General features: G+C 35.6%; 1 protein-coding gene across 1 annotated transcript in view; it reads left to right on the top strand.

Moving 5' to 3' along the window:
* Nucleotides 1-20,190, top strand: part of usta (uronyl 2-sulfotransferase a) — an 82,345-nt gene that overhangs the window by 54,648 nt on the left and 7,507 nt on the right. The window contains exons 3-5 of the mRNA XM_083898997.1: nucleotides 9,871-10,026; nucleotides 15,969-16,048; nucleotides 16,150-16,303. Coding sequence (XP_083755123.1) covers nucleotides 9,871-10,026; nucleotides 15,969-16,048; nucleotides 16,150-16,303 — 390 coding nt within the window. The remainder of the gene's footprint in view (nucleotides 1-9,870; nucleotides 10,027-15,968; nucleotides 16,049-16,149; nucleotides 16,304-20,190) is intronic.

Below are 20,190 nucleotides of genomic sequence, written 5' to 3'. Positions count from 1 at the left end.
ACGTTTTTTTGGTCCAAAACTTGTCAAAAATGTCCTACTATACTATGTAGTACGTTATACTATACCTTGTCTGCAAAATGTGACCATTTTTGGAGAAAAAAATATGGTCCAAAATTTGACAAAAACGACATACTATACTATGTCGTCCAAAATCTGACCATATTTTTGAAAAACGTTTTTTTGGTCCAAAACTTGACATAAAGGTCATACTATACTATGTAGTATGTTATACTATACTATGTCTGCAAAATGTGACCATTTTTGTAGAAAAATTTTTTGTCCAAAATTTGACAAAAACGACATACTATACTATGTCGTTCAAAATCTGACAATTTTTTTGAAAAACGATTTTTTGGTCCAAAACTTGACATAAACGTCATACTATACTATGTAGTACGTCATACTATACTATGTCTGCAAAATGTGACCATTTTTGGAGAAACAAATTTGGTCCAAAATTTGACAAAAACGACATACTATACTATGTCGTCCAAAATCTGACAATTTTTTTGAAAAACGTTTTTTTGGTCCAAAACTTGTCAAAAATGTCCTACTATACTATGTAGTACGTTATACTATACCTTGTCTGCAAAATGTGACCATTTTTGGAGAAAAAAATTTGGTCCAAAATTTGACAAAAACGACATACTATACTATGTCGTCCAAAATCTGACCATATTTTTGAAAAACGTTTTTTGGTCCAAAACTTGACAGAAACGTCATACTATACTATGTAGTACGTTATACTATACTATGTCTGCAAAATGTGACCATTTTTGGAGAAAAGATTTTTGTCAAAAATTTGACAAAAACGACATACTATACTATGTCGTTCAAAATCTGACAATTTTTTGAAAAACGATTTTTTGGTCCAAAACTTGACATAAACGTCATACTATACTATGTAGTACGTTATACTATACTATGTCTGCAAAATGTGACCATTTTTGGAGAAAAAAATTTTGTCCAAAATTTGACAAAAACGACATACTATACTATGTCGTCCAAAATCTGACAATTTTTTTGAAAAACGTTTTTTTGGTCCAAAACTTGTCAAAAACGTCATACTATACTATGTAGTACGTTATACTATACCTTGTCTGCAAAATGTGACCATTTTTGGAGAAAAAAATTTTGTCCAAAATTTGACAAAAACGACATACTATACTATGTCGTCCAAAATCTGACCATATTTTTGAAAAACGTTTTTTTGGTCCAAAACTTGACATAAACGTCATACTATACTATGTAGTACATTATACTATACTATGTCTGCAAAATGTGACCATTTTTGGAGAAAAAAATTTGGTCCAAAATTTGACAAAAACGACATACTATACTATGTCGTCCAAAATCTGACAATTTTTTTGAAAAACGTTTTTTTGGTCCAAAACTTGTCAAAAACGTCATACTATACTATGTAGTACGTTATACTATACCTTGTCTGCAAAATGTGACCATTTTTGGAGAAAAATTTTTTGTCAAAAATTTGACAAAAACGACATACTATACTATGTCTTCCAAAATCTGACCATATTTTTGAAAAACGTTTTTTTGGTCCAAAACTTGACATAAACGTCATACTATACTATGTAGTACGTTATACTATACTATGTCTGCAAAATGTGACCATTTTTGGAGAAACAAATTTGGTCCAAAATTTGACAAAAACGACATACTATACTATGTCGTCCAAAATCTGACAATTTTTTTGAAAAACTTTTTTTGGTCCAAAACTTTTCAAAAACGTCATACTATACTATGTAGTATGTTATACTATACCTTGTCTGCAAAATGTGACCATTTTTGGAGAAAAAAATTTGGTCCAAAATTGGACAAAAACGACATACTATACTATGTCGTCCAAAATCTGACCATATTTTTGAAAAACGTTTTTTTGGTCCAAAACTTGACATAAACGTCATACTATACTATGTAGTACGTTATACTATACTATGTCTGCAAAATGTGACCATTTTTGGAGAAAAAAATTTTGTCAAAAATTTGACAAAAACGACATACTATACTATGTCGTTCAAAATCTGACAATTTTTTTGAAAAACGATTTTTTGGTCCAAAACTTGACATAAACGTCATACTATACTATGTAGTACGTTATACTATACTATGTCTGCAAAATGTGACCATTTTTGGAGAAAAAAATTTGGTCCAAAATTTGACAAAAACGACATACTATACTATGTCGTCCAAAATCTGACCATATTTTTGAAAACGTTTTTTGGTCCAAAACTTGACATAAACGTCATACTATACTATGTAGTACGTTATACTATACTATGTCTGCAAAATGTGACCATTTTTGGAGAAAAATTTTTTGTCAAAAATTTGACAAAAACGACATACTATACTATGTCGTTCAAAATCTGACAATTTTTTTGAAAAACGATTTTTTGGTCCAAAACTTGACATAAACGTCATACTATACTATGTAGTACGTCATACTATACTATGTCTGCAAAATGTGACCATTTTTGGAGAAAAAAATTTGGTCCAAAATTTGACAAAAACGACATACTATACTATGTCGTCCAAAATCTGACAATTTTTTTGAAAAACGTTTTTTTGGTCCAAAACTTGTCAAAAACGTCCTACTATACTATGTAGTACGTTATACTATACCTTGTCTGCAAAATGTGACCATTTTTGGAGAAAAAAATTTGGTCAAAAATTTGACAAAAACGACATACTATACTATGTCGTTCAAAATCTGACAATTTTTTTGAAAAACGTTTTTTTGGTCCAAAACTTGTCAAAAACGTCATACTATACTATGTAGTACGTTATACTATACCTTGTCTGCAAAATGTGACCATTTTTGGAGAAAAAATTTTTGTCCAAAATTTGACAAAAACGACATACTATACTATGTCGTCCAAAATCTGACCATATTTTTGAAAAACGTTTTTTTGGTCCAAAACTTGACATAAACGTCATACTATACTATGTAGTACGTTATACTATACTATGTCTGCAAAATGTGACCATTTTTGGAGAAAGTTTTTTTTGTCAAAAATTTGACAAAAACGACATACTATACTATGTCGTTCAAAATCTGACAATTTTTTTGAAAAACGATTATTTGGTCCAAAACTTGACATAAACGTCATACTATACTATGTAGTACGTTATACTATACCTTGTCTGCAAAATGTGACCATTTTTGGAGAAAAAAATTTGGTCCAAAATTTGACAAAAACGACATACTATACTATGTCGTCCAAAATCTGACCATATTTTTGAAAAACGTTTTTTTGGTCCAAAACTTGACATAAAGGTCATACTATACTATGTAGTATGTCATACTATACTATGTCTGCAAAATGTGACCATTTTTGTAGAAAAAAATTTTGTCCAAAATTTGACAAAAACGACATACTATACTATGTCGTTCAAAATCTGACAATTTTTTTGAAAAACGATTTTTTGGTCCAAAACTTGACATAAACGTCATACTATACTATGTAGTACGTCATACTATACTATGTCTGCAAAATGTGACCATTTTTGGAGAAACAAATTTGGTCCAAAATTTGACAAAAACGACATACTATACTATGTCGTCCAAAATCTGACAATTTTTTTGAAAAACGTTTTTTTGGTCCAAAACTTGTCAAAAATGTCATACTATACTATGTAGTACGTTATACTATACCTTGTCTGCAAAATGTGACCATTTTTGGAGAAAAAAATTTGGTCCAAAATTTGACAAAAACGACATACTATACTATGTCGTCCAAAATCTGACCATATTTTTGAAAAACGTTTTTTTGGTCCAAAACTTGACAGAAACGTCTTACTATACTATGTAGTACGTTATACTATACTATGTCTGCAAAATGTGACCATTTCTGGAGAAAATTTTTTTGTCAAAAATTTGACAAAAACGACATACTATACTATGTCGTTCAAAATCTGACAATTTTTTTGAAAAACGATTTTTTTGTCCAAAACTTGACATAAACGTCATACTATACTATGTAGTACGTTATACTATGTCTGCAAAATGTGACCATTTTTGGAGAAAAAAATTTTGTCCAAAATTTGACAAAAACGACATACTATACTATGTCGTCCAAAATCTGACAATTTTTTTGAAAAACGTTTTTTTGGTCCAAAACTTGTCAAAAACGTCATACTATACTATGTAGTACGTTATACTATACCTTGTCTGCAAAATGTGACCATTTTTGGAGAAAAAAATTTTGTCCAAAATTTGACAAAAACGACATACTATACTATGTCGTCCAAAATCTGACCATATTTTTGAAAAACGTTTTTTTGGTCCAAAACTTGACATAAACGTCATACTATACTATGTAGTACGTTATACTATACTATGTCTGCAAAATGTGACCATTTTTGGAGAAAAAAATTTGGTCCAAAATTTGACAAAAACGACATACTATACTATGTCGTCCAAAATCTGACCATATTTTTGAAAAACGTTTTTTTGGTCCAAAACTTGACATAAAGGTCATACTTTACTATGTAGTATGTTATACTATACTATGTCTGCAAAATGTGACCATTTTTGTAGAAAAAAATTTTGTCCAAAATTTGACAAAAACGACATACTATACTATGTCGCCCAAAATCTAACAATTTTTCTGAAAAACTTTTTTTGGTCCAAAACTTGACAAAAACGTCATACTATACTATGTCGCCCAAAATCTGACAATTTTTTTGAAAAACTTTTTTTGGTCCAAAACTTGACATAAACGTCATACTATACTATGTAGTACGTTATACTATACTATGTCTGCAAAATGTGACCATTTTTGGAGAAAAGAATTTGGTCCAAAATTTGACAAAAACAACATACTATACTATGTCGTCCAAAATCTGACAATTTTTTTGAAAAACGTTTTTTTGGTCCAAAACTTGTCAAAAACGTCATACTACTCTGAGTACGTTATACTATACCTTGTCTGCAAAATGTGACCATTTTTGGAGAAAAAAATTTTGTCCAAAATTTGACAAAAACGACATACTATACTATGTCATCCAAAATCTGACAATTTTTTTGAAAAACCTTTTTTGGTCCAAAACTTGACAAAAACGTCATACTATACTATGTAGTACGTCATACTATACTATGTTGTCCAAAAAGTGACAATTTATTGGAAAAAAAATGTTGTCCAAAATTTCACAAAAACGACATGCTATACTGTGTCGTCGAAAATTGGGCAATACATTTTTTGGGCGTTTTTGACTCTTTAATGGATAGTATAGTGGAGAGAGACAGGAGGCAGAGAGGTGGGGATTTACATGCAGTAAAGAATGCCTGGTGTGGGATTCGAACCAGGGTCACCTGCAGTGAGGACTACAGCCTCAAAATCAAAAGAAAGGGTGCTCTACCATCTGAGCTAAACACTATGTCAGACTGTGTTGTCGACCTCAATTTCATACTACACTACATACAGAATGTGACCACTTTTTTGAAAGAAAAATGTTGCTCCAAAATTTTACAAAAACGACATACTATACTATGTCGTCCAAAATCTGACTCAATTTTTGAAAAACGTTTTTTTGGTCCAAAACTTGACAAAAACGTCATACTATACTATGTAGTATGTCCTAATATACTATGTTGTCCATAATGTGACCATTTTTTGAAAAAAAAAATTGGTCCAAAATTTGACAAAAACGACATACTATACTATGTCTTCCAAAATCTGACCATTTTTTTGAAAGTCGTTTTTTGGTCCAAAACCTGACAAAAACGTCATACTATACTATGTAGTACGTCCTACTATACTATGTCGTTCATAATGTGACCATTTTTTGAAAAAAAGAAATTGGTCCAAAATTTGACAAAAACGACATACTATACTATGTAGTACGTTATACTATACTATGTCTGCAAAATGTGACCATTTTTGGAGAAAAGAATTTGGTCCAAAATTTGACAAAAACGACATACTATACTATGTCGTCCAAAATCTGACAATTTTTTTGAAAAACGTTTTTTTGGTCCAAAACTTGTCAAAAACGTCATATTATACTCTGAGTACGTTATACTATACCTTGTCTGCAAAATGTGACCATTTTTGGAGAAAAAAATTTTGTCCAAAATTTGACAAAAACGACATACTATACTATGTCGTCCAAAATCTGACCATATTTTTGAAAAACGTTTTTTTGGTCCAAAACTTGACATAAACGTCATACTATACTATGTAGTACGTTATACTATACTATGTCTGCAAAATGTGACCATTTTTGGAGAAAAAAATTTGGTCCAAAATTTGACAAAAACGACATACTATACTATGTCGTCCAAAATCTGACTCAAATTTTTGAAAAACGTTTTTTTGGTCCAAAACTTGACAAAAACGTCATACTATACTATGTAGTATGTCCTAATATACTATGTTGTCCATAATGTGACCATTTTTTGAAAAAAAAAATTGGTCCAAAATTTGACAAAAACGACATACTATACTATGTCTTCCAAAATCTGACCATTTTTTTGAAAGTCGTTTTTTGGTCCAAAACCTGACAAAAACGTCATACTATACTATGTAGTACGTCTTACTATACTATGTCGTTCATAATGTGACCATTTTTTGAAAAAAAGAAATTGGTCCAAAATTTGACAAAAACGACATACTATACTATGTCGCCCAAAATCTGACAATTTTTTTGAAAAACGTTTTTTTGGTCCAAAACTTGACATAAACGTCATACTATACTATGTAGTACGTTATACTATACTATGTCTGCAAAATGTGACCATTTTTGGTGAAAAGAATTTGGTCCAAAATTTGACAAAAACGACATACTATACTATGTCGTCCAAAATCTGACAATTTTTTTGAAAAACGTTTTTTTGGTCCAAAACTTGTCAAAAACGTCATACTATACTCTGAGTACGTTATACTATACCTTGTCTGCAAAATGTGACCATTTTTGGAGAAAAACATTTTGTCCAAAATTTGACAAAAACGACATACTATACTATGTCGTCCAAAATCTGACCATATTTTTGAAAAACGTTTTTTTGGTCCAAAACTTGACATAAACGTCATACTATACTATGTAGTACGTTATACTATACTATGTCTGCAAAATGTGACCATTTTTGGAGAAAAGAATTTGGTCCAAAATTTGACAAAAACGACATACTATACTATGTCGTCCAAAATCTGACAATTTTTTTGAAAAACGTTTTTTTGGTCCAAAACTTTTCAAAAACGTCATACTATACTCTGAGTACGTTATACTATACCTTGTCTGCAAAATGTGACCATTTTTGGAGAAAAAAATTTTGTCCAAAATTTGACAAAAACGACATACTATACTATGTCGTCCAAAATCTGACTCAATTTTTGAAAAACGTTTTTTTGGTCCAAAACTTGACAAAAACGTCATACTATAATATGTAGTATGTTCTTATATACTATGTCGTCCATAATGTGACCATTTTTTGAAAAAAAAAATTGGTCCAAAATTTGACAAAAACGACATACTATACTATGTCTTCCAAAATCTGACCATTTTTTTGAAAGTCGTTTTTTGGTGCAAAACCTGACAAAAACGTCATACTATACTATGTAGTACGTCCTACTATACTATGTCGTCCACAATGTGACCATTTTTTGAAAAAAAGAAATTGGTCCAAAATTTGACAAAAATGACATACTATATTATGTCGTCCAAAATCTGACAATTTTTTTGAAAAACGTTTTTTTGGTCCAAAACTTGACATAAACGTCATACTATACTATGTAGTACGTTATACTATACTATGTCTGCAAAATGTGACCATTTTTGGAGAAAAGAATTTGGTCCAAAATTTGACAAAAACAACATACTATACTATGTCGTCCAAAATCTGACAATTTTTTTGAAAAACGTTTTTTTGGTCCAAAACTTGTCAAAAACGTCATACTATACTCTGAGTACGTTATACTATACCTTGTCTGCAAAATGTGACCATTTTTGGAGAAAAAAACTTGGTCCAAAATTTGACAAAAACGACATACTATACTTTGTCGTCCAAAATCTGACCACATTTTTGAAAAACTTTTTTTGGTCCAAAACTTGACATAAACGTCATACTATACTATGTAGTACGTCATACTATACCTTGTCTGCAAAATGTGACCATTTTTGGAGAAAAAAATTTCGTCCAAAATTTTACAAAAACGACATACTATACTATGTCGTCCAAAATCTGACCATATTTTTTAAAAACATTTTTTTGGTCCAAAACTTGACAAAAACGTCATACTATACTATGTAGTACGTCATACTATACTATGTCTGCAAAATGTGACCATTTTTGGAGAAAAAAATTTGGTCCAAAATTTGACAAAAGCGACATACTATACTATGTCGTCCAATATCTGACCATATTTTTTAAAAACATTTTTTTGATCCAAAACTTGACAAAAACGTCATACTATACTATGTAGTACGTTATACTATACTATGTCTGCAAAATGTGACCATTTTTGGAGAAAAAAATTTGGTCCAAAATTTGACAAAAGCGACATACTATACTATGTCGTCCAAAATCTGACCATCTTTTTAAAAAACATTTAGGTGGACACACTATACTGTGATGTTTTTGACCATTTTTGGACGACATAGTAAAGTATGACATTTTTGTCAAATCTTTGAAGACATAGTATAGTATGACATTTTTGGCCAATTTTTGGACGACAGTATAGTATGACGTTTTTGTCAAATTTTGGATGGCATAGTATAGTATGACGTTTTTGTCAAATTTTGGACGACACAGTATAGTATGACGTTTTTGTCAAATTTTGGACAACATAGTATAGTATGACGTTTTTGTCCAATTTTGGACCAAATTTCTTTTCACATTTTGGACAACATAGTATAGTTTGATGTTTTAGTCAAATTTTGGACCAAATTTTTTTTTTCAAAAAATATGGTCAAATGTTGGACGACATAATAAATTATGACGTTTTTGTCAAATTTTGGATGACATAGTATATAGTATGACGTTTTTGTCAAATTTCGGAAGACATAGTATAGTATGATGTTTCTGTCAAACTTTGGACGGCATACAATGGTATGAAGTTTTTGTCAAATTTTGGACGACATAGTATAGTATGATGTTCTTTTCAAAATTCGGACGACATAGTATAGTATGACGTGTTTGTCCAATTTTGGACCAACATTTTTTTTTTGTCCAAAAACATGGTCAAATGTTGGACGACATAGAAAATTATGACGTTTTTGTCAAATGTTGGATGATATACTATAGTATGACGTTTTTGTCAAATTTTGGATGACAAAGTATAGTATGACGTTTTTGTCAAATTATGGACAACATATTATGGACGACAGTATAGTATGACGTTCTTTTCAAATTTTGGACGACAGTATAGTATGACGTTCTTTTCAAAATTCGGACGACAGTATATTATGACATTCTTTTCAAATTTCGGACATTGTATATTATGACGTTTTTGTCAAATTTTGGACCAACATTTTTTTTCCACTAAATTGTCAAACTTTTGACATCGTAGTATAGTATGACGTTTTTGTCGATTTTTGGCCCAAAGAATATCTTTCTAGCTTTCGCTGGCAAATTTTGGAGTTTTTTCCCAAAATTTTTAAAATTTCCAAAATTTGACAAAAAGTCATAAGTATGTCGTCCAAAATGTGACAACAGTACAGTATTTCTTGTTTTCCCTCTTGTTATCACCTTTGGTGTCACCTTTTTCCAATCCTGTCTCACTCCTGTTCAAAAATACTTTACAAATTGAATGAAAACATTGTACTTTATACTAATAATAGTGACATAACAATGAATGTATCACAAGTTAACTCATCTTTCTTTTTCCTTTTCTCTGTATGTTTGTTTTGTAGGTCCTTCCATTCCCCAGCCAGGTGGTTTATAACCGTGTGGGGAAGTGCGGCAGCCGGACAGTGGTCATCTTGCTGCGGTTACTGGCTGAGAAACACCAGTTCAACCTCGTCTCCTCTGACATCCACAATAAAACACGCCTCACGAAACATGAGCAGGTACGGTCAACGAGATGATCGAGCAATTCTGTATATAATATTGTTGGAGCCTCCATTTCCCAGTGACCTAAAGAAAATAAGATGTTGTTTTAATACTGGAGAGCCAGAAGCAAACTTAAAAAAATGATTTGACCATTGTTGGTGTTTGAATTTTTCTCCTCTCTGTAACTTTACTTCAATTTAAACACACAGATTCAAAGCAGATTATTGTGATCAAATTGTGAGGGAAACAGTCCCCAGCACATCTTTAACTTTGATTCAATTTCTATTGTGCCCTTAAATTATGTTAAATTGGACTGCAGCTAAAAGGATGAGGAGTCTTCTTTATTATTATTTCTTGGCGTATCTGGAGGTCATAAGACAAAAACTGCTTTCCTTTGCTTGGTGCTAGCTTGCACCAGTGAAAATGCAAATGCTTAAATGTGTATAAAGCATGTCTAAACGGCACTCATTTTAACAACTGTGCACGCATGATCCTTCTCTTCTGAGTCTTTCCACTCAGCCCGAGAGATATTTATTTTAATATATTTGTTAAATAAACAAATAAATAATGCAAACCATGAACTGAGCGACTATGTTTGGTGGAGGATTCTTTGGGCACTGTGTGTTTGGCTGCATGATTTTAAATCCTGGTTTCTGGCAGGAGGGCTGACGGGTTGTGTCGAGGACCCTGTGAGAGAAACTAACAACTGTAACAAGTGTTTACAGGCATTTCACTTCCAGTACAGAAAAACACAAACACTACTATTTTAAAATTTAAAAAAAATATTGCGCCTCTCATATCGACTTGCCTGTAAGTTGAGTTCTTGGAAGAATAATCGGCAAAAGTCAAGTATAAACATTTTTTAGGGTCTGAGCACTGGCCTGATAGTATTTGCTCTGATTATTATATCATTCTTTTCATCATGAACATTTCTTTTTCTTTCACTCCCTCTTTGAAGGCCTTTTGTGTGCACATCAGAACCATTGGGAATTGTAATCTCTCCGAATTTGACTGTGATCCAATGCGTTTTGCAGGAGTTATAGTTTAAAAACACATTTTCACATTTCGGGTTCCCACTAGCCACACTGTGGAAAACATGGTAGTGACCAAAAGTATGTTTACCGTCTTTATCGTTTTTTCTTTTGAGTAAAAAGTACAAAAATCTTCACAGAAAAGGACTTTGGTAGAAGTTGAAGTCACTTTTTTATTATATTACAGGTAAAAGTCTTAAAGTATATGACATTTACTGTAGTTCAGTATCAAAAGTAAAGCATAAAATGTACTTACATTTTAGAAGTAAAAGCAAAAGTATTTAAAAAATAACACATAACTATGTGTCCATGAGCAAGACGCTTAACCCCATATAGCAGCATGTGAATGAAAGGTCATCAAGACTAGAAAAGCTCTATATAAATACAGATCATTACCAACTCTTCTTCTTCTGATTTTATTTGGTAGTAGCAAGTAACAAAGACAGTTACAGGGAATGTAGTGGAGTAAAAGTTGCTAGAAATACACATAACAAAGTACAGATAAGTGCATTTTGTACTTAGTAACAACGTATTTGTACAACACGGCTCATCAGGGTAAGGGAAATAACTTTTTTAGCTGAGAATAATGACTTCCTGTAACTGAGTGCAGAAACATTTTGACTCCTCAGCATCAGCGTAAAGCCAAATGTCCTCATGCACACTTCTGTAAATGAGTCAACACCTTCTCTAATCACCATTGTGAGAATGTGACTTAACTGTGAGTTTGTGTGGGAGTCCGGCAGCCATGACTCACGTCCCAGCGTCACGCTATTGACAGTATCCTTTTTTTTTTTTTTTTTTTTGAAATACGCTGCTGCAGACATTTGTTAGCCGGGCCAGAAGACGCTAAATATGTAAAACCATTACCGAGTGATTTGATGTAAATGTTGGAAGTCAATATTGAAACAGCTACTTGTTTACCCATTCATCAAACCCTGAATTGCTGGCTGCACACACAGTGGCAGAACACCATTAGACACTCATTCACTTTCTGGACATAAAACATCTCTGTGAATGGCCTCAAGCAGAAAAGCGAAAAAAAAATGCTTGTGTGCATTCCAGTGTCTGTGCGAGGGGGGTTCGTTTTCAGAGTGTTCATCTGTGTTTGTGATTGTGTAGCTTTCTGTGGTGTTGACTTATCGTCTAAGTTTAGAAGCGTTGTTGTCGTCGGTGCCGTAGTTCTGGCTTTAGGGACCATCTTCCTGCTCGCTGGGTTTGCGCAGGATTGCCGTCTTGTTCGTGTTTTTTTGTTTGTTTTTTTTTGCCAAAAAGCAAAAGGTGCTTTACTGGAAGTTTGCAGAGCTTCTGCAGATGTGAGACACATCATATCTGTCCTTCTCTGTGCTGGGGGACAGGCTTAGTGGGATGGAGGGTTTAAGCTGTTTCCTGTAAGAAGAAAAAAGAAGACTTCCTTAAAGAAACAGGTAGACAGCATCTTTATTATATGTAAGACTCTTCCCTCCCGCTAACCAAAAACATGAACGAGTGGACAGATGCTTGACATGTGTATGTGCATCACTGAGCCACAGATACATAAACACTAAGAGGAGTCTGGGCCCAGCACAAACAAACACTGTAAATGGATTTTCACTCGCAGCTACATTTAAAGGAAATATTTGCCTTTGGTCGCTGACAAAACACTGGATTGTTTGGATGCTAAGAAGTTGGAATTCCATTTTGAAGTGCTGGCTCAAACTTTTTTTTTTTAAAGGTTTATAGCTCTCACTTCCTGTGTTAGTGCATAACTTTGAAACATTAACAAACATCTTATGTTAAAGTTAAACCATTGTCAGATGAGCGCACAGAGAATCCTACAGTAGAGCACGTTTGAGCTCCACGTGACTCACACTGTGTTTCTCTCAGTGTAGTGATCGTCCTGCACTGTGGGTTAGTGCAGTTGCCGAACTCAATTTGATTTAGACCAAAAAAAGAACAGGTTCGGAACTGGAAAAGATGGTTCTCGAGGGAACCAAGAATTACCTGGTTCTTCCCTGCGAACCGTGACATAACCACGACATAGTATAGTATGACGTTTTATCAAATTTTGGACCAAATTTTTTTTTCCCTAAATATTTTCAAATTTTGGACGACATAGTATAGTATGACGTTTTATCAAATTTTGGACCAAATTTTTTTTTTTCCCGAAATATTTCCAAATTTTGGACGACATAGTCTAGTATGACGTTTTTGTCAAATTTTGGACCAAAAGTTTTTTTTTTGAAAAAAATTTCAAATTTGTACAACATAGTATAGTATGACGTTTTATCAAATTTTGGACCAAATTTTTTTTTCCCGAAATATTTCTAAATTTTGGACGACATAGTCTAGTATGACGTTTTTGTCAAATTTTGGACCAAAAGTTTTTTTTTTGAAAAAAATTTCAAATTTGTACAACATAGTATAGTATGACGTTTTGTCAAATTTTGGACCAAATGTTTTTTTTTTACAAAAAATTGTCAAATTTTGGACAACATAGTATAGTATGACGTCTTATCAAATTTTGGACCAAATTTTTTTTTACCGAAATATTTCTAAATTTTGGACGACATAGTATAGTATGACATTTTTGTCAAAATTTGGACCAAATTTCGAAAAAAAAATTGTCGACATGGTATAGTATGTGAGACACATCAGTGGGTGTGTCATAGTCTAGGTTTGGAGGTCTAGTCTAACGTGGGCTGGTTATGCCAGAAACCCACCAAGGTTCTCAGGCTCCAGAAACGGAACCAGAACCGTGTCCGTCTGAAAGCCCAAAAAGAGGTGCATGTAAAAAGATTCAGAACCGTGTTTATACTGTTCAAAAAAAAATCACAAACGGTGATTACACAAACACTCCCTCAAACAAGTCTGATAGTTTTGCTCGACTAAAATTTGCACACTGCAGCTTTAAAGCTAATACCTACATTATAGGTCAGGCATGTGCAATATTTTGTACGGCCCGCAGCGTCGGTTCTATATTATTTATGGTGCAGGAGGGACTGGGGCAGAAAATGGGCCTCAATCACATGTCATTTCCTGTTACCTTATTATGTTATTATGACATCTGACTCCAGATGTGAAAGAAATGCAGAATTGTTTCATTTGTTCACTCGTGCGTGACTTGGATTTGGTTACATCTCCAAATCTAAGATGATAATTGTGACAAGGACAACAAATGTGTGTAAATGTTGCTGTTAAAAAAGGTCTTAAATACTACTATTAGCCCCCAGAAATCTTTACATTATCAAATTTGGCCCTCGTTAGAACAAGTTTGGACACCCCTGTTATAGGTTTGTTCAAGTATGTTGATTGTTTTGATTCTTTAGGCTCATATCATGTTCTTGAATGTGAGGCATTAATTGAATTGAAGTGGTTGCAGGGAAGCAGTCAGTCTCCTGTGGTCTTTACCCTATTCCCCAGTTTCCCCTCGATGGACCCTGTGAGGACACCATGGGGGCTCAGGAAGGAGGGTGGTGGGGGTTTCGGGTCGGGGGGGGGGGGGGGGTTGTCAGGTATGCCAGGAATCCCAGACTGTCCTCCACTTTCCCCTCTGTCTCCCAGCAGCTCGAGTCTGTAAATGAGAGTGGTGTCTGGCCAGACTGACCAGAGGTTCTGGGTTAGAAACACACACACACACACACACCACATGTGTTCAGGGTCTGCACATAAACCTGGACTAAAGGGCATCACGGGGTTAAATGGTTTTGACAACTGGTCAGGGGTGAGCAGTTCCTCCAAAAGTCAACTTCTTTTTATTATTATTATTGCAGAATCAAAGCGGATTCATTGAGACAGTGAGCATAAGGAGCCACTGTGACATAAATTGTACTGCGCTAATGAAAGTTAAAAACATTTATACTCTTTAGCGGGAGAAAGTGGAAGCAGAGTGAGTGGAAATATACTGAGGTTATAGAGAAGAGGGAGAGCGTGAAGTGCAAATCATCTGACTGGGGGCCTCAGATTAACTGCCCCGTGTACATAAACAAGTATACATATGACTGTTGCCGGCCAAAATGCTGTGTGCTGTGACGTAACAGGTGCCTGCACATCAAACAACGTCCTCTCATGATCGATGCCTTTTTGCCAAAACTGATTCCGCCCCTGACGGCAGAAATGACAGAATATGGAGACCGGCCACGTTTGTGCAGTTAGGATTGATGGCGTTAAGTAAGAGGTTATGGTGCATTCAGTGGAAAAATGAAGTCTGCAAAATGACAGAATCGATTTCTTTTTTCTTCTTCCTCTTTTCATGATTTATTCTTCACTTTAAGAGGAATGTACATTGAAAAAAAAAGAGAGAAGGGAAACACTGTTGTCACTGTTGGCGTGGGTAAGATTAGCCACTTTTTTCTAATAAAAGATTAGTTAAATCCTTGTGTTTTTCCACATTCAACTTTTCTTCTTTTTATTGCGAGTTTCCAAGCGGCGCTTTATCGACGGTGCTCGTCTGCAGAATCTGTGTAAGTCACGACTGTGATAGCTCGTGTTTGTTTTGGCTACTGTTCGCCTGTCTCTCCATGCAGACCTGGAAAGCCTTTGGTACAGGTTTCTTTTTTTGCCTTTTTTTCCCCCCGCGGAGGAAGAAGTAACTTGGAATAACGTCTCTTTAAATGTTGGCTTTCATGACTGAGGGGAAACGAGCTGTGCTGATGAATATTGCCAGATGAACAGAAGAATAATACGACTTTATGAGGCCAGTGTGCACTGGATTATTAGGTAAATCAAATCAACGTGAGCCCAGGACCATGTACGTCTCTACAGCCAAAAATAATTATCCATGGTTATGTTTAAAACATTCAACCAATCGGCTCATTTCCATTCCATTTCAATTAGTGCAACCTGTTTTAGGTCTTGCATATGATTCTATTGTCCTTTATGAAGTAATAACTGTTGACGTTTTGCACATGGAAATAGAACTCGATCTTCACTCATCGTTTCTGTTTTTCCAGGTCGATCTCATGAAGAACATCAGTAATATCCCTCAGCCGTTCCTCTACACGCGACATGTTCACTTCCTGAACTTCACCAGGTAAAGGAAACGCACCAACGTCCTCGTCTGCCTTTCATTCCACGTGTTGCTTCAGAGGTTGGGGGTGATAATGTACTTTTTCTCGATTTTCTCGTTTTCAGGTTCAGGATAGAGCAGCCCGTCTATATCAACATAATCCGGGATCCCATCAACCGCTTCCTTTCCAACTACTTCTTCCGTCGCTTTGGCGACTGGCGGGGAGAGCAGAACCACCTCATCCGCACGCCGGGAATGAAAGACGACGAGAGATACCTGGTGAGAAGAACTTTGAAGAGTTTACTGCAGAAGTTTACTGCAGAAGTTTTCTTTTTTCCTTTGAGGAGTCCATGCATTTTTCATGTTATTGTTGCAGAGATGTGATACTGTTCTTATACGGACTGGTTTCCAGTTTAAACCTAGTCATTTTGAAGTCATTTTCTTAAAATTATTTTAGATATTGATAGAAACAGGGGTGGGAATCCCAGGGTACATCACGATATGATACGAGATACATGGTCCACGATACCAATAATATCACGATACAACGATTCTGTGATAATCGATATATTGCAAGACAATCGTGTAGCGTTACATCACGATATCTGTCTAAGTGAAGAAAACAAAACGTAGGATTTCTCTATTTATTGACAACCTGAAGAACAAAGTGCATAAAGTCTATGGAGCAATTATTTAATTTATTTATGTCACTTCCGGTTGGGGGCCAATCACAACACAGTTCTGTCTTCTGGGTGTGAGATTTCGGTCTGAAACACCGCGGCTGAGGAGAGCGTCAGTAAGGAGAGATTTCTATCGGCTCGTTTACAGCAACTAGGAGGTTTTTGACCATAAAAAGAAGTTAATGTATGTAAGTAGACCTCCATAACTAACATATATGTGCAACAGGACCACTCTATAGGAGCTTTAATAAAAAAACTACAATTGCGAACAAAGCACAATGTTATAAACTTTCTATCAATAGTATCTTCTGAGTTAACCTAACGGGGAATCTTTTAGCCTCAAGCAAGTTTACTCTCATATTAGCATTAGCTACACCAAGGCTACAGACAGGCAGTTTATGGTTTAAAATACTAATGCGTTTGAGGCTTGAATCATAATAATATATCCCAAGTAGAGAGAAACGCCATCCTGACACCAAGTTCTACATCCGTTCATGTATTAGATAACTGATAAACAGCAGAGCCTTTGTCAGATCTCTGTAACTCTGAGCTCAATGCTAAAGCTCCAGGAGCTGGACGTTTTCTTCAATGGAGAGTTATATTAACAGCACATTCAAGCCCCGCTTTGAAGAGGCTCTGCACACGGCGCTGCTGTGGGGGGAGAAAGGGCCTCGAAACTTTAAATCTGATTATGATTCCAATTTGAGTCCAGATTCCAAATAACCACATTACAAACGTCTGCATCTGGCTCGCAGAGTTGTTTACCCCCGTAGCGCATACATTGCCGATGCATTTTCACGTTTTCACAGTGCACGCCATGTGGAGGCATGCTCGAGTTTCCATGTTGTGATCTCTGTGTGAGTTTTTTACACGGCGGAGAAACGTCTTGAGCATGAAGTCATACAACGCAGTTAGCAAGGAAGTGATTAGTCTTACGGGGCGATGGGATTACTCTTTTACGTAAGACACGCACTTTCACATTTGGGATTAGCAGGAAGCCGACTGAAACATTATGAGATAATTCCACCAGTACATGCTCCACAGGCCAAAAACGAGTGTCACAGACCCTGAGAGCTCAGAAGGCCCAGTCTGCAGCCACGCTCACATGCTAACAGGCTAACAGGAAGAGTGAGTGTCGTTCTGGCTCGAGTCTGACTGCGTGTAATTAGCTATTGCGCTGCTTTCCGTGGAGTTTTGGACCATGTGAGTTGAGTTATTAAAGTATGCAAGACCACGGGGGCCCATGCTACAGTTAAAGGGGAAAAGCACGGCTATGTCGCTATGGACTAGCTCACCTGTGTGCGTTTGTTTTGTTTACCCCCCGCCCCCGTACTTACGAGGACCACATGCTCACCAACTAAACTCCCAGCTCCTTAAGTAATGTCATTTTGCTAGTGTTCACGTCTTTTTAGCCCGTTAAGTAAGGAATATGATGTTTTCCCATTGAGTCACTGGCAGAAGGTCATTACTTCTATTTAGCTTTGCTAACAACAACACAGCCGACTTATTGAGCAAACGTAGCTTGCAGTTATAAACAGTGTCCACAAGAATGTGCCCAACTATTATTTACTAAGACTGCAGCGAAAGCACCGAAAAAAAGAAAATCTGAATGATTTTGGCATCACTTATGAGGGTTGCTGGTGCCAATCCCAGTTGACATAGGTAAAAAAAAAAGTGATATAAAATGAAATGAAATACATAAGATAATGTACTTCTTTTTACCCATAGTTCAAATGAAAACACAAAAGGCTCAGCGTATATAACACTTAGTGACATCTTAAGTGCACCAGGACTAACTGCAGTGGCCTTCACATACCAGAGAGGATGCTGTTCTTTGTTTGCATCGTGAGCTTCTACATCAGAACACCAACGTCCTCTCCGGCTGCTTTGTCTGGTGCTGTAGAAACACACGGGCAAGGTCCTCGCTTAAGATGAACACGCGAAAGGCTCATTGTGAGGCTGCCAAAACCAAAACATTTCTCATCAAGTCAAGTCAATTTATATAGACGCACAATTTGCCTCCAAGGGCTTTACAGTCTGCACAGCAAGTGACATCCTCTGTGCTAAGACCCTCACATCGAGTGAGGTAAAAACATCAGGAAGAGCCACAAAGGAGGGATCCCGGATCAAATTTATAAAGCGAGGAAGGAGAAAAAGACTACTTATGGGTGTAGCTTGTTGTTGCTAAATGTTACACACTGGACCTGTTAAAGGTCAAAGGTGCATTATGTAATAAGTCTATAGCAACTGGCCATAAAATCCTCCTAATATGTCACAGAGACTCAGGAATAATGTGCATATAACAAACTGAACTCACCAACAACAACAGTACAGCCAAAATATTTGCATTAAAAAAAATATTTTGCAGACTGCAAATCATGTTTATGTTTTGAAATCATGTTTTGGCATGTGGCGCCACCTACCGCCATGTACCAATCATTGCAGTCAGTAGAGTCTCAGTTACGTCTGAGAACGAAACCTAAAAGAATGTAGTAAACTAAAAATGTAGTAACAGTTTTTGGCCACATTCTTACATATGGCACCTTTAAACGTTCAGTGGAAAGAGTAAAGCGGGTTAAGCCTTTAGCTTCTGTGAGCTCAAAAAAGCAGTGAAACATGCTCCGCGAGACAGTTCACAAAACCAGTATAATCATGAAGCTCCTGCACTTATTCTCAGCAACGCCTTCACACGATTTTGTTTCAGTTCCAGATTTAAGGCCAAGAGCTGGGTGTCCTCACAAGTTTCATGCATTTAAAAATACACGTGTGTGTGTGAATCAGCATGAGAGCTTTGAAACATCCACACACACACACACACACACAGAGTTCAGCCCAGTCGGGGATTTATCCCCTGCCTGGCGAACGCTGGGCCCTGCCTGGGTGGATGTGAGAGGGTGTCAGTGAAAGAACACTGTCAGTTTTCTCGCCGGGGCCAAGAGACCCTGATGCACGTGTTACTGAGACATTCCTGTGGTCAGCTTGGATTTTCCGTCAGTCCCCACACCCCTTTTCACACACACACACACACACACACACACACACACACACACACACACACACACACACACACACACATACAGTGCACTATAAGAAGGCTGGACACTTGAATCTAAGTATACACTCACACAGAAACTGAACTCATGCGTGGACCGCCGCTTAACACTTAAAAATACTTGTATTTTATGAATGCAGTGAGTTCTAAAAGGTTTGGCTGTATAGTTTATATCATATCTTTTGTGTCATTGGACATATTTAAAGGTGCCATATGTAAGAATGTGGCCAAAATCATCGGTTACTACATTCAAATTCAAAATACCGAGGTCTTTTCGTTTTTTGACGTAACTGGCAACCCGTGGTTGCTCGGCAGCCGAGACTCTACCGACTGCAATGATTGGTAGACGGCGGTAGGTGGCGCCACATGCCAAAACATGATTTCAAAAAATAAACATGATTTGCAGTCTGCAAAAGATTTTTTTTAATTCAAAT

The sequence above is a fragment of the Microchirus variegatus genome (assembly GCF_963457635.1).
Source record: "Microchirus variegatus genome assembly, chromosome: 12".
In the NCBI taxonomy this organism is placed as follows: domain Eukaryota; kingdom Metazoa; phylum Chordata; class Actinopteri; order Pleuronectiformes; family Soleidae; genus Microchirus; species Microchirus variegatus.
This window is presented reverse-complemented; position numbering and strand designations above follow the sequence as displayed.